The sequence below is a fragment of the Perognathus longimembris genome, chromosome 4 (assembly GCF_023159225.1).
Source record: "Perognathus longimembris pacificus isolate PPM17 chromosome 4, ASM2315922v1, whole genome shotgun sequence".
Classification (NCBI taxonomy): Eukaryota; Metazoa; Chordata; class Mammalia; order Rodentia; family Heteromyidae; genus Perognathus; species Perognathus longimembris.
This window is the reverse complement of record NC_063164.1, coordinates 6,819,574-6,834,882: the sequence shown is the minus strand read 5'-3', so window position 1 is coordinate 6,834,882 and position 15,309 is coordinate 6,819,574. Positions and strand designations below refer to the sequence as shown.

At 45.0% G+C, this 15,309-nt stretch overlaps 1 protein-coding gene across 2 annotated transcripts in view; it reads left to right on the top strand.

Moving 5' to 3' along the window:
• LOC125350216 (nuclear body protein SP140-like) overlaps positions 1–15,309 on the top strand; it is a 35,378-nt gene that overhangs the window by 5,808 nt on the left and 14,261 nt on the right. Inside the window, exons 2-11 of one of the 2 annotated variants that reach the window (XM_048344556.1) lie at positions 62–212; positions 1,173–1,341; positions 2,843–3,124; positions 3,968–4,039; positions 4,308–4,388; positions 5,637–5,753; positions 7,960–8,013; positions 10,577–10,642; positions 12,534–12,614; positions 14,560–14,664. In XM_048344556.1, coding sequence (XP_048200513.1) covers positions 62–212; positions 1,173–1,341; positions 2,843–3,124; positions 3,968–4,039; positions 4,308–4,388; positions 5,637–5,753; positions 7,960–8,013; positions 10,577–10,642; positions 12,534–12,614; positions 14,560–14,664 — 1,178 coding nt within the window. The remainder of the gene's footprint in view (positions 1–61; positions 213–1,172; positions 1,342–2,842; positions 3,125–3,967; positions 4,040–4,307; positions 4,389–5,636; positions 5,754–7,959; positions 8,014–10,576; positions 10,643–12,533; positions 12,615–14,559; positions 14,665–15,309) is intronic. The other variant, XM_048344557.1, reaches the window with a different exon arrangement.

Here is a 15,309-nt window from a genome sequence, read left to right as displayed (position 1 = left end):
AGTCACGGGGAACCGTTTGGAAGCTCACTCCCTGTTCCCACCGGGCCTCGTTGTTCCGTAGGGAGGCCACAGAGGAGCAGGACCTGGAGGAAGATCCCATTTTCAGGTACTTCAGAGAAAACAAGGTGGAGATCGCCAGCGCGGTGACCAGCCCGTTCCCGTTCCTCATGAGCCTCCGGGACCGCGGCTTCATCTCTCAGCAGATGTATGAAGTAAGGGAGAATTCCTTGGTGATGGGAAGCCAGCCCCAAACATGGGGTGGGGTTCATGCCATGGGCTGAAGGGGAGTCCCCTGGGAGTGCAGACCTTCACATCCTGTAAGCTGGGAGGCGGAAGGGAAGAACAGGTATCCCATGATGCCCCCTTTTCCTGCAGTGACCTTGGAGAGTCACCAGAGGAGGGAGCAGGGCAGAATGGGGACTGGGATCACTTCAGAGGAGCTTCTTAGGTTCGCTGACATGGTATACTAGCCTAAGCTAAAATGAAATAAATCCCAACAGTGTGTCATTACAAAGCCACTTCTTGATTGCTTGATTGATTGTGTCAGTACTGAGGCTTGAACTCAGGACCTGCGTGCTGAGCTTTGTTCCACTCAGAGCTGGTGCTCTACCACTTGAGTCACAGCACCACTTCTGGCTCTTTGGATAGTTAATTGGAGATAAGAGTTTCACAGTTTTTCCTGCCCAGGCTGGCTTAAAACGGTGATCCTCAGATGTCAGCCTCCTTGAGTAGCTAAGATTACAGATGTGAGAGACCAGCACTTGACACCAAGCCTGCTTATTATATCTTTTTTTTTTTTTTTTGTGGGTCATGGGGCTTGAACTCAGGGCAATGTCCCTGAACTCTTTGGCTCAAGGCTACTGCTCTATCACTTGAGCCACAGCTCCACTTCCAGCGTTTGTGCTAATTGGAGATAAGAGTCTCTTGGATTTTCCTACCCAGGTTGGCTTCAAACTAGGATTCTCAGCCTCTTAGTACCTAGGATTACAGATGTGAGGCACCAGCACCCAGTTTGACTTTACTCTTATGGAAGAAACCATTTAAAAAGCCGTTTCCCTACATAAGGAGTTCTAAACAGTTTGCAAGACAGCACACGGTCTTTGGATCAAACTAACACTCTTTTACAATCTGGAAATGCGTAGTGACTTAACTCTCTGTTCAATGCTTGGAAGCATTTTCAAGAAAGATGTAAGAACGTGGCCCCACTGGCGCGAGTGGTGTATGACGTCCTCAGTGAACTGGAGAAGAAGTTTGACCCGTCACTTCTCAAAGTGCTGTTCAGCAAAGCCAGCATGTTGGCTTATCCTGATTTAAAGGAGATTCTCAGAAACTTCCCAAATGGTAACTATAGCTTTCAGCCACCTTGGGGATTTAAGACCACCTCATTCACTCATTCATTCACTCATTCTCTTTGTCATTAATTTTTACACTTATTTCCTGAGGGGCTATGATATGACATAGCACAGGACTCCAATGCTGAAGGAAACATCCATGGCCCGTATTCTCGTGGAGCTCACACGTGGGCCAGGTAGCCCTACAAATGAGGATTCAGCCAGGGCCTGATTTTGATGCACAAAGCATAGGGTTTTCCTGTCCATTCTTTTTTTTTTTTTTTTTTTTGGCCAGTCCTGTGCCTTGGACTCAGGGCCTGAGCACTGTCCCTGGCTTCTTTTTGCTCAAGGCTAGCACTCTGCCACTTGAGTCACAGCGCCACTTCTGGCCATTTTCTGTATATGTGGTGCTGGGGAATCGAACCCAGGGCTTCATGTATACGAGGCAAGCGCTCTTGCCACTAGGCTATATCCCCAGCCCCAGGGCCTGATTTTGGTGCACAAAGCATAGGGTTTTCCTGTCCATTCTTCTTTGGGGCATTGGTGTCCTTCCTTAGGAAAAAACGAAGCCTGCTTGGAAACATGGTTAAGAATTTAAAAAAGATTTTTTGTTTGTTTTGGTGCTGCTCCTGTGGTTTAAACTCAGGACCTGAGCCATCTCCCAAAGCTAGCACTCTCCCACTTGAGCCACAGCTCCACTTCTGTCTTTTTGGTAGTTAATTGGAGATAAGAGTCTCATAGACTTTCCTGGACACGTTGGCTTTCAACCACAGCCCTCAGATCTCAGCCTCCTGAGGAGCTAGGATTGTAGACATGAGCTACCAGCCAACAGCTAAAACAATTTGCTTTGTATTGGAAAAAATTATCATCTAGTACAGACCTCTGTCAACTTGCCTCTCTTTTTTCTTGCCTCTTTTCTTTCTCTCTTTCCTTCTTTCTTACTCTCTCTTCTTCCTTCCTTCCTTCCTTTCCTTCTTTCCTCTCCTTCCTCTGTCCATTTATTTATAGTATTGGTATTTGACTCAGGGCCTAGTCTTGCTAGGCAAATGCTCTTAACTCTTGTGCTACACTCCTATCCTCTTCCTTAGTTCTCTCTCTCTCTCTCTCTCTCTCTCTCTCTCTCTGGACTATCTCTCTGAAATGCTTACCTTCTCCTGGAGAAGTCCTTCCACTCTTCACTTTTCATAATTACATATAGTTTATGAAACATTTCCCACATTTATTATTTATTTGAATTTGGCTTTTACTGTTCTCTGATCATTTTGAAGGGGCATAGGTACAGTTTGCAACCTCTCCACTGCCTATCATTTTTAAAATGTAAGTGGAGCGTCTCTATGGCACATGGCTTTAGGATTCCAGGAGGCACCCCAAGGCCGAGGCCACATGAGATCCCCTGGCCCATGGCCAGAAAGGGTTCACCAAAACCCAGGATTCAAGTGTGCACCTGGCTGTGATTGTGAGATGCAGCTGAGTCACTGTTTGACATTCTTACCATCTTTCCTTCTTCTCAGAGATTCGTGGTAACTTCTATGACCCCCTCCATGAGAGGACAGGGACATTGCAGACACCCAGCATCCAACCAAGAGAGGGAACACTGCCTAGCAGCCAATCAAGAGAGAGGACACCACAGACACCCACCAGCCAATCAAGAGAGGGGACACTGCCCAGCAGCCAATCAAGAGAGGGGACACCGCAGACACCCACCAGCCAATCAAGAGAGGGGACACTGGCCAGCAGCCAATCAAGAGAGGGCACACCACAGACACCCAGCAGCCAATCAAGCGGCCCTCGAGGTACTTATGACTCACTAGCATCTGGCCTCTTCACTGAGTACATGTTGACAGATGATGTCATCTGATCTCCAGGAGCATACATTTGGGAAGAAAAGCTGTTGCTTCTTCCCCTTTTACAGCTGAAGTAGCAGCGCTGTGTGGAAGGTTGTTGGCCAGGTCTAAGTCACCAAGTGAGAGCCACACGGCATCTCTGCTGACTCTGTGGTGGGCAGTGTTTGGGGGGAGGGGCGCTGGAGAGGGTGAGGGTGCCGGGATCCTGGAGCAGAGCTCTTGTGAGACACACTGGGTGAGTGGATCAGGGCCTGGTTCAGAGAGTCTCTTATGTGACACGAGTATATCAGCAGCAAGAGAGATGGAGGCCTGGTGGCTACCCAAGAGCTTTAGAAGCATAGATCAGGAGGGAAACTAAGGCACAAGTCAGGTGTGTGGTGAAGAGCTCTGGAGAGCAAGGAAGAAGAAAAGGGATGGAGGAGTGTACAGTAGCTATGGTGCAGATGCTGGTGCCTGTAATCCTAGCTACCCAGGAAGCCGAGCCCTGAGAGGACCACGGTTCCAAGCCAGCCAGGGCAGATAAATGCAAGAGGCTTTTTATCTCCAATTGACTGGTTAAAAGCCAGAAGTGAAGGAGTGGCTCAAATGGAAGAGCGGACTGTCAAGACAAGATGCGGGGTTGTTGTTTTTTTCTTTTCACCTTTTCATTGAATCTTTGTCCAGATTCAGTGTTAGGATTGTGATCCCTGGGCACCCCTTATTTTCTGGAAACTTCCTGGTCCCATCTGAGCACGCAGAGATGTGTTTCCTGGCCCCCATGCATGGTCTGTGCTGTTTTGTGTTTCTCTTCAGTGCCCTGTGACTCCAGTGCCTCCCGAATGACTAATGAAGGAGCAGCTGAGGAGATGCCCAGCCGAACACCAGGTAGTGGGGAAGGTTATTAATTGTACTTTCAATGCTTCCAAGAAACTAAAGGAAGCTTGCCTTTTCCCACCCTCTCTCATTCTGCTGGGTTGACTTCCCAACAAACCCAGGCAGGAGCAGTGGGTGGAGCCAAGTTGTTGAGGGCCAGGGGAGTGGGGCGGGACCAGTCTTCCACCTCCAGGGGACAGTTGGGTCACCTTGGTCCCAACTGCTATGGCCTTCCTTGTTTATATGTTGAGTCTTTAAGGGATTCTGTTTGGTTCTGAAGATGGTAGCCATCCTCATGTACACACATTTAATGGAGAAGAGCCCCTGGGTTCCTTCTGCTCACCACCAAGACATGGGGCAGGTAAGGGAGAGAGGACTATGCCATCAACATTTCTTGGTGGTTTTCTGCTGAGTACATTTCACAATGGAAATAGCCAGGAACTACTTGCTGGACTTTTGGGGATATTCAGTAAGATGAGAAATCTCTGGAATTGCATGATTAAAGGCCTTGTTGGATATTAGGTCATCATGTGTTCAGTGCGTTCAGACGTGGGCTGGGATGACAGAGGACTCTTTGCTTTCTTTTTTTTTTTTTTTTTGGCCAGTCCTGGGCCTTGGACTCAGGGCCTGAGCACTGTCCCTGGCTTCTTCCCGCTCAAGGCTAGCACTCCGCCACTTGAGCCACAGCGCCGCTTCTGGCCGTTTTCTGTATATGTGGTGCTGGGGAATCGAACCTAGGGCCTCGTGTATCCGAGGCAGGCACTCTTGCCACTAGGCTATATCCCCAGCCCTCTTTGCTTTCTTCATTTAGTGTCTACTACTAAGATTACTTGATTGCATACAACAGCTTGTGTCCCTACCCACCCCTTTTCATAGAAGTCTAGAACCTCAGCATTCCTTTTGCTGCTTGACCATTTTTGTTATTTTGTCACAAACTTGACAAAGCCTCAGAGAAACAGTATCATAGTACTTAGCTGTTTCAGATTAACTATTTAAATCCTAATGCTGTTTTTGACCAACTCTCTTCATATTATTGTCATACAAGATTATCCCTCGGGCTGGCAATAGGGCCTAGTGGTAAAGTGCTCGCCTCGTATACATGAAGCCCTGGGTTCGATTCCTCAGCACCACATATATAGAAAAAGCTGGGGGCTGGGGATATGGCCTAGTGGCAAGAGTGCTTGCCTCGTATACATGAGGCCCTGGGTTCAATTCCCCAGCACCACATATACAGAAAATGGCCAGAAATGGCGCTGTGGCTCAAGTGGTAGAGTGCTAACCTTGAGTAAAAAGAAGCTTAGGGACAGTGCTCAGGCCCTGAGTCCAAGCCCCAGGACTGGCCAAAAAAAAGAAAAAGCTGGAAGTGGTGCTGTGGCTCAAGTGGTAGAGTGCTAGCCTTGAGCAAAAGGCGGTCAGGTACAGAGCCCAGACCCAGAGTTAAAGCCCCAGGACAGACAAAAAAAAAAAAAAAAAAGGGAAGCTTAAAGGAAGAGCCAGTCGCAGGAGGAGCAATGAGAGGAGAGGGTTTTGAAGGAGGGAGGACCTCTGGAGGTGAAGAAAAGAGGGCTGGGTCAGTGAAAAGTCTTCATAAATTGCAATTTGGGCCCAGGAGCAGAGCGATCAGCATGTGGAAATGAGCCCTGTCCTTGTGTCATGTGTTCCTCCACCTATGTGCCCAAAGGCCCGAAAGAAAGGATGGAAAGTAGCCAAGCGTTTAGCACACTGGGTAAGGCTGGCTGCCCAAGGCCGGGGGGGGTGGGGGGCGGGTGGGGTGGGTGGCAGAGAATGGCTCATTTCTTTTCTGAGAACAGTAGGGAAGGAAGAAATCTTCATATCTTCATAAAATCATGTTGAGCAGAACAGGCTCTGTTATTTCTGTATAGTTGGCGTTGTAGAAATGTACTCTTTTGTGTGTGTGTGTGAGCCAGTCCTGGGGCTTGAACTCAGGGCCTGGGCACTGTCCCTAAGCTTCTTTTTGCTCAAGACTAGCACTCTACCACGTGAGCCACAGTGCCACTCCTGGCTTTTTCTGAGTAGTTCATTGGAGATGAAAGTCTCACAGACTTTCCTGCCTGGGCTGGCTTATAACCGCGATCCTCAGATCTCAGCCTCCTGAGTAATTAGGATTATAGACAGAAGCTCCCAGCACCTGGTTCCACAAAATACTCTTAACATTTATCATCTGGGCATAAATGGTTACACCTTTTAACACAAGCTACTCAGGAAGCTGAGATCTGAGGATCACAGCTCTAAACCAGTCTTGGTCAGAAAGTCTGTGAGACTCTTATCTTCCATAAACTACCAAAAAAAAAAAAAAAGCCAGAAATGGAGCTGTGGTAGAGCATTAGCCTTGAGCAAAAAGAAGGTTAGGGACAGTGCCCAGGCCCTGAGTACACGCCCCAGGACAGACAGAATTTTTTTTTTTGAAGGACATATTTGTCTTGTTTGCTATGTTGAGGTATTGAGTCACACTGATCTTTCCTGAAGCTGGCAAAAGGCAGATGGACCTGCACTGGAGATAATAACCTTTGTTACACCATCAGAAAGCTCCCTGTCAATAGACAGCAGGTTCTATTCCTTAACTGTCAGGATGAAAGACTTCAGATTTCAGATTTTTTTGTGTGTTAATCACGGGGCTTGAACTCAGGGCCTGGGCACTGTCCCTGAGCTCTTTCACTCAAGGCTAGCACTCTACCACTTTGAGCCAAAGCTCCACTTCCAGTTTTTCACTGGTTAATTGGAAATAAGAGACTCCTGGGCACTTTCTGTCCTGGCTGGCTGCAAACCCAGATCCTCAGGTCTCCGTCTCTTGAGTAGCTGAGATTACAGGTGTGAGCCACTGGCTCCCAGCTGCCGCCACTCTTGTTAATGCGCTGCATATTCTCATCGGAAGTCTATCTGCATGTCATTTTCTACCACACACACACACACACACACACACACACACACACACACACACACACAGGCTCACAAAATCTTATCTATGTAAAAATCTTAAGAACAAAATAGGGGAGGATGACACTTCCCCGAATATATCCCCATCTTTAGGCAACAGCTTACTATATTGACAAGCAGGGTGCAGCTGTAACACGTTCCTGAAAACGGTTTGGAAATTGAGCAATTAGTAGAGGCTGAAATAATTTTAAATAGCTGGCTGGGCACCAGTGGCTCACGCCTGTAATCCTAGCTACTCAGGAGGCTGATGAGAATCGGAGTTCAAAGCCAACTCAGGCAGAAACGTCCCTATCAGACTCTTATCTCCAATTAACCACTCAAAAACCAGAAGTGAAGCTATGGCTCAAAATGGTAGAACACTAGCTTTGAGCAAAAGAGCTCAGGAATAGCACCCAGGCTTTGAGTTCAAGTCCCAGGACCAGTACACACACACTTTTTTTTTTTAAATAGCATGATAGGAAAGGCTTAGCATGTGTCAAGGATTTTGCAGACATGTGGGTGCCAGTGGATCTGCTGGTGAAGACTCAGAAGGAAGTGAAAAATGTAGTAGAGAAATCCCGTATTATCTTAGCATGATCACAATGTTCTTTATTACTGAAGAAGCTGCAGTAAATGGATAGTTAGAAGTTTTTTCCTGTAAATGCTTTTTTAATCATGTAACTGGTTTCCTTATGACATTTTCATGCATGTACCCAGTGAGCTTTGATCATCTTCCCCCCTCATCATCCCCTCTCGTCTCCCCTTCTCTGTTGCTAGTCCCCAACACCAGTCCGTTGTTTGTTTTTAATGGCCACATCCTTGGAAAGTGTTTTCAAAGACCCTTGTCTTCAATTCAGTAGGATTTTGAGTTTGTCTAGAAGAAAGAAAAGAATGATCCAAGCATCATTCTAAACTCAAGCCTTCTTCGTATGAGTTGTCCTGAGGATTTATGACTTATTTATCGATTTATTTCTTCACTACTATTGGCTATTTTCTAGATACTGTGGATGTTGAGAACAACCCTACTATAAGAAAACCCAAGAGGAAAAGAAGTAAGAACAAATGAGATCTTTTTTACTTGTGACTGATAAGTTTACTTTTAAACCCTAGGACTATTATTATCACTATTTTTATGATTATTATTGATAATAATGTCTCTCAAAGGTGATGTCTCTCAAAGGTGTCTATGTCTAAGCCTTGGGTCCTATAATCTGACATCCTACCTGGAAAAAGTAATTTTACATCACTAAACTAAGGGGCTGGGAATATGGCTTAGTGGTAGAGTGCTTGCCTAGCATGCATGAAGCCCTGGGTTCGATTCCTCAGCACCACATAAACAGAGGAAGCCAGAAGTGGAGCTGTGGCTCAAGTGGTAGAGTGCTAGCCTTGAGCAAAAGAAGCTCAGGGATAGTGCCCAGGTCCTGAATTCAAGGCCCAGGACTGGCAAAAAATTAAATAAATACAATTTAATAAAACATAATTAAACTAGGGAACAGGAACATTATTGTGGATAATCTTGGTGCACTCAATTCTGTGGGCTTTAAGAAATGGAAAAGCAACTGAGCAACAGTAGCTCACGCCTGTAATGCTAGCTACTCAGGAGGCAGAGACCTAGAAGATCACAGTCCAAAGCTAGTGTGGGTAGAAAATCTGTGAGACTGTGTCAGGCTGGAGGTGTGGCTCAAATGGTAGCGTACCTGGGTGCGGGGGGAGGAACGATGAAGGGGCGAATACAGAGGAACAGAACCCAGGCCTGAGTGTTTAAACTATGTCCACATGTCCCCAGTACTCCCGGCCTCCATTTTTGTCTGATCATTCCCCAGGAAGGGAAGGGTCTTTTTCTAGGTGTCTGTGTGCTCCCTTCAGTTGCGTGTGTGCGTGTGTGTGCGTGTGTGTGTGTGTGTGTGTGTGTGTGTGTGGCTCCTGGAGCTTGAACTCAGTTGTTTGGCAAAAAAAAAATTTTTAACATATGAAGAACACATTCTTTTTTATTTATTTATATTTTTTGAAGAACACATTCTTTTGAGGCTGCAAATGGCCTTGACAGTCAGGCTCATGCTCCCTGATGAGTTTCTAGGGTGACGTGGCATAGCCAGTCAGCTGATCTTACTCCAGAGGCGGGCCAACAGTATGGAGGTCCCATTAATGGCCTCCAAACCGGCTCAAAAGCCTGACTAATGTGCCAGGAATGGGCAGGAACAAAGTGCTTTGTGACAGTGCTGCTCCATGGGCAGCAGGAGCCGCACGCCTAGTGTGTGGTACTGGATTCTGAACCAGGAACTAGGCCGGTCTCCATCAGCAGAGCCCAGGCACTCCTCACAATCCCACAGGTGACCTGTCAGATCAGTGAGCAGCCAGAATTTATATCTACAGTTCGTGGCCCTAGAAACAGGTATCCTTAATCTACCAGTTGCGGTTTCTTACACGACAGACATATATCCAGGACTTGTGGGCAAAAGCCCGTGGTTTGAGTTTTAAAAGCCAAGAGGAGAGACCATGTCCCTTCTGAGCTCTGCATTGCTGGCTGTAAGGATGAGCGACCAATGGATACAGCCATCAGCTTAGCCACATTAGAGAAGCAGTTCCAGGCCTACGAGAATCCCCATGAGTGAGGAACCCACGAAGTCACAAGGTCCGTTCAGTTAATACTTGAAGGGGACGAGAAAGTGGAGCTGCCAATGGACAAAGTCCCAGGGTTCTTGAAGAGCTTGGTCTTTGGGCTAGCCTTTTCTCCTTCCTTTCTTCGATTCCTTGCTCTTTCCTTTTTTATCTTCCTTCCCTCCTCTTTTCCTTCCTTCCTTCTTTCCTTCCCTCCTCCTTTCCCTCCCTTCCCTTTCTTTCTTTTCTTCCCTTCTTTCCCTTCCTTCCTTCCTCTCCTTCCTTCCCCTTCCTCCTTCCCTCCCTTCCTTCCATGTCTGTATTGGAAACTGAGTCGATTCACTCCCAATGGGCAGCTCATGTGCGAGAGTGGCAAAGCTTCCCTCTGTATGTTAGGCCTTCACTTGAGCAAGTAGAAAGAACTCTCTTGGATATTGGATGACAATCAGACACACTCTCTACCTGTCCAGTGCCACTGCTCCTCACAGTCAAGTGTGTTTGTACACTTCAAAAGAATGCGGAAACACAGCAACATAAACATCCCACGTGGTTCAAGTCCTCCAGGTTCTTCAAGGGCTAGAGGATATATGTGAGAGAATTTGTGTTAAAAACAACAACAACAACAAGAGATTATTTAGTGAGAACTCTCCACATCCAAGTGAAATTTGTCACTCAACTTCCAGTGAAGTTTATTATCCAACATATAGCCAGCCTGGGGATATGCCCTCTTATATCACATAAATATTGATATATATGTCAGGGATTCAGCCTAAAGATAAAGTTCATTGTTCATTCTTTACAACATGTCAAAGGAAGAGTCTCTTCCAAACCTATGACCCAAAGTTAAAATTAAATTTTATCATCAACCACTAAATGGCTGTACTCACTGTTAAGAATTTTGCTCCATTCCAAAGGATCAAAGGTTGAAAACAATATTCAAAATGCTACTGACACAGAAGACTTGGAGAATTATATTAAGAGATCTACATGATTAACTTTACTTTCTTTGGTTTGAAGGAAAAAAGAAAGGGCATAACTGGATCAGAATAAAAAAGAGAAGGCCACAAAATGTACATCAAAAAGGTAAGTAGGCAAAGTAAAGTAGTTACACTTGAAATTAAGGTATGGCCTTGTGTATGTTCCAAGGCCTGCAATTTCCTCAGGGCTATGATAACTTGGTAGCCACTGTATCAGTTAGAACATAGGCTAAGATGCTGTAACAAAGAGGCCCGAACATACAAGGGCTTTTCAAAATAGTTTATTTCTCAATGTGTAATAATCCAAAGGCATATGGTCCTGAGTAAATGGGGATTGTTATCATCCTCCATATGTGTCTTTCCTGGCTCAAATTTTTTCTTATTAAGGAAGAAAGTGCAATGAATGCTAAATGAAGTACATAGGCTGTTTATGTGTGGGTATGTGTGTGAACGTGTGCACATGTTGTAAAAATACACAGATGAGCATACATATTTTGAAAGCATGCATTTATATACCTATAAATTTACATATGCACATTATATATATGCATATATAAAGACATAGGTATGGCTATATAGAAAAATCAATGACAATTCATCCATTGAATTGTTCATATTGGTTACCTTTGGCATAGAATAGAGGTGATGTTTATATTTCTACTTGTGGCTTAAAAATATAGGTATCTCCTAAAAATATTGAACCTGTCAACTTTTGTCATGAAAAAGGATTATTGTAAAAGTGGGGCACACCTGGAAGTCCACTAGCCGGCCTCGCCTGTTCTCAGTCTTGGGCGCCACGTGTGGCTAAGATGGCGGCGCCTAACAACAATGCGCAGCTGCTACAAGTGTCTTTGGTTATAACCCGGAGGCGGTTCTGTGGGCTGTGACAACCCCTCCCTTCCGACCTTGATGGACAGCTCATCCCGCCCCTTCCTGCCGATCTTAGACCTGATTGGCTCCTGTGCCTTATATTAGTGGCAGGTATTTCCCCAATAAACGAGATCTTGCGCTGACTTGACTCCCAGGCTGTCTGATTGTCCTCCGGTAAGGGAGGGCTGGGTGGGGGGGGGGGGGGCCTGATGGCCTTTCTCCTTTCTTGGCTTGTCTGGTCAGGGCATGCCTTCCCTGTCTCTCCTGTGGGTCAGGGGAGCGCGGGGGGCTAAAAACCCCGACAATATATGGCCTGGAATTGTGGTAGCACCTGCAGTTCCAGCTTCTCAAGAGATGGAGATAGGAGGCTTATGGTTCAAGGGTGGACCCAGGCAAAAGCTCAAGACAAGATCTGAAAAATAAACTAAAGCATAAAGAGCTGGGGGTGGGGGTGGGGAGATGACTCCACAGTAGAGTACTTGCCCAGCAAGTGGGAGGCCCTGAGTTCAAACTTCACCACTACTATAACAACACACCCACCCATCCCAACACAGGTACACAGACACACACAGAACACATATGCATATTTCTTCTGAAATCTTTTTTTTTTATTAATGGTCAAGAGAATTCTTTTCTCCTAGCCAATGAAAGCTCATTTCTCTAAGCAATTGTCAATATTGAAAGAATAGACATTTTAGAATCTTATTAAGGTGACTAATTTTCACCAAATGATGGGTCTTACGTTCCTGACAATTATACAGCTGCCTGATTGGTGGATGTGTACGTTATTGTTTGGAAAGAAAAGTAAAGTCGTTTCATCCATTTTAGGAATACACATTATCGAAATAATATTCTTTGAAATGAATTATGGTGGCATTTTCATCTAAGCCTGTGTTTATGTAGATAAATCCTCAGAGGCTCTTTCCCAAAGTACCATGAAGTCTAGCGTGGCTTGTGATATAAGTTGAACCCTTTTCTATTGGTATCACAAAGCCCAGACGTCTGTTTGCAGCTACCTTTGCTTCCTTTTCTTGGCTGAGAGTATGGAGCATCAAACCCAGGGCTGTCTTTTGATTATCTCAGCTGTTGTTCTACCAAACTCTATATTTTCCCGCTTCTCTTCCTAGGTGACAACACAGCTGATGGTCAGATGCCCTGCAGGGAAAAGAAAATGAAAATGAAACGGAGAGGCCTCACCAGGACCAGGGGTAAAACAAAGTCCATGTCTGACTTGCCTTTTCTCTGAGGCCAATAGAGATAGTGCTAAGGTACTGGGGGGGGGGGGGGGAACCTCTGCACTTACTTGTCCACTCAAAAGCAGTGAAATCTACAAAAGCCATTGCTGTCAACGATGTAAATATTATTTTAGCATACATCTTATCTGCCCAAGACATCGTTTTCCACTTTGAAATACATATCTGCTTTTCATGGATTTTTTTTTACCTTACATCTTTTTCCTGTCTTGGGAAGGCCTTATGATGTCCACTTCAGCTGAGGGTGCTCACTCACCTATTATTGGGATTTCAAGCTGGGTGTGGCGGTACAGGTGGTACAGTGCTACCCAGCCAGACCTTGTCTCAAAACACCAAACACCATGCAATAGCTTTTTCTTTAAAAAAATGTTTATTATCTGAAGTAGTTATACAGAGGAGTTGCCGTTCACCCAAGCAGTTTATGAAGACAGTGCATCTCGATCGATGTCACCCCTTCCTACATCCTCACCCCCCCCCCACCCCACTGCTCCCCTCAGTCTTCTTCATTTTTAGGATACGTATTTGATGTTTTTTTTGCCATTTAATTAAGCAGTATGTATACAATGCATCTTTGCCATTTAACTAAGCAGTATGTATACAATGCATCTTAATCTGTGTCATCCCTTCAACATTTTAACACCCCTTTCACCCACCCCTTCCCTTATTTTTTTTTTCAATTCTGTGGTATAGACAATGAATTCTTGACCGCATTCTCCTCCCTTCGCCCCTTCATTCTCCTACCCCTCTCCCCTTGCCCCCTCCTTGCAAGTACCCATTTCCTGTTACTCATTTTGCTGGACTTTGAGTTGGTCTTTCAAAAACCTATACTATTTGAGCTCTCTTTAGCGAGAGTTATGTGTCAGTTAATTCATTTGTAACTGCTTGTATACTATTCACTGTTTGAGATGTAAGTGAAAAGCTGATTTTTAGTTAGCTTTTTGTTAATATGGAAATATGAAAGTGAAATATAAGATGAGCCACCTAGTTCTTGGTAGATCATAGTACAGAGATTAGCATCTCTGGTAGCTTCCAATACATATATATATATATATATATATCTTATATGTTTTATATATGCAATAATAGGCAGTACATCATCATATTATTCAATATATTATATTGACAACATATATGGATAGGGACATGTGCCTTAGACAGATTACATACCACAGTGGCCTAGAATAGGTGTAGAGCCTGAGCCTTAGGGCTTTCCGGCCCTTTGGCTGTGTAGGCTCTGGCCAGTCTCTTGACCTCTTTTCCCTCCATGTCCTCACTTGAATTGGTCTAACCATTCTTCTCAATCCATTCCCATCCGATTGTATACATCTCTCAAATGTGGTCTCAGAACCAAGGACAGCTCCCCCCTCTCCCCACCTTCGTGGCTCTGCCATGTTGGTTGGCAGGGCAAGCTTACCTACTTATTCTCCAAGAGTATGTTTGAAGGCCTTTCACCCCAAATTCTGTGGAGTCAGATCTTCAGTTTTCATTCTTTACACAATTCTCAGATTTTTCTAGTGTTGCCCAAGTTCTCTTCTCAGCTATAGAGAAAGCTGATGTGAGGAACAAAGCAGAGCAGACAGCAACCGGCAGCAGATACCTTCTCCCTAGGGTCGCCCCTCATTGTCCTTTTTCCCTTGCAAGGTCAGTGCCATCCCTGGCTTTGTCTTGGCTACTCCAGTAGGGCTTACTACCCAATGCTAGAGCACTGTGCCATGTGCAAAATCTGAGGGTTCCGTCATTATGTAGCCACATTATTACCTGGAAGAAAGACTTGGAAACGAGAGATCTGTGGAGCTGAGTTTTCTTCAGTGTGTTTCTGCCTTCCCGTCTATGACCTCAACAAGGGAAGATGGGAGCATGTACAATTTCAAAGACAGAGCGATGAAATCTTGTCTTTTAGGTTCAAGGAAGGACAGAGATGAAACCGTGGACTTTGACTCAGAGTTACTTCCTGTGACGTGTGGTCCGCTGAGGGGGACTTTACATAAGGAGAAATTGAAACAAGGTGGGTTTTTTTGGTCTTCTTTCATTTGTACTTCCTGTCTGAAGGGATCACAAGAAGTGATGGAATTGCTCATGGATATATCACATTTTGTTTATTCATGCATCGATTCCAACATTTTGACTACTTATGTATAATGCTGTTTTGAAGATTCCCATCCAAGATTTTTGTGAATGTGGGTTTACAATTCTTTGGGGATGCATACCTGAAAATAGAATTGCTGGGTAATTCTGGTAGCCAGAATTCTATGGTAATTCTATATTTAACTTATTAAGTAATCACCAAGATGTTTTTAAAAAATGACTGTACCAGCAGTGTAGGAGGCCTCCAATTTCTCTACATTGACAGCTGTTATTTCCTGTCCTTTAGAAAAAAATGTTTAAATCACGGTTATCATTATTGTAGGTGTGACATGGTATCTCCTTGTAGTTTTACTGTGTGTTTCTGAAATAATTAAAATGTTGGACACGTGGACATATGACTGTGTCTGTCTGTCTGTCTGTCCTTGTGCGTGCACACACATTCTCACTGGTACTGGGGCTTGAGCTTAGGACCTAGGTGCTATACCTTAGCTTTTTCTACCCAAGGCTAGAGTTCTGCCACCTGAACCATCTCTCAACTTCTAGTTTTTACTGATTAATTGAAGCT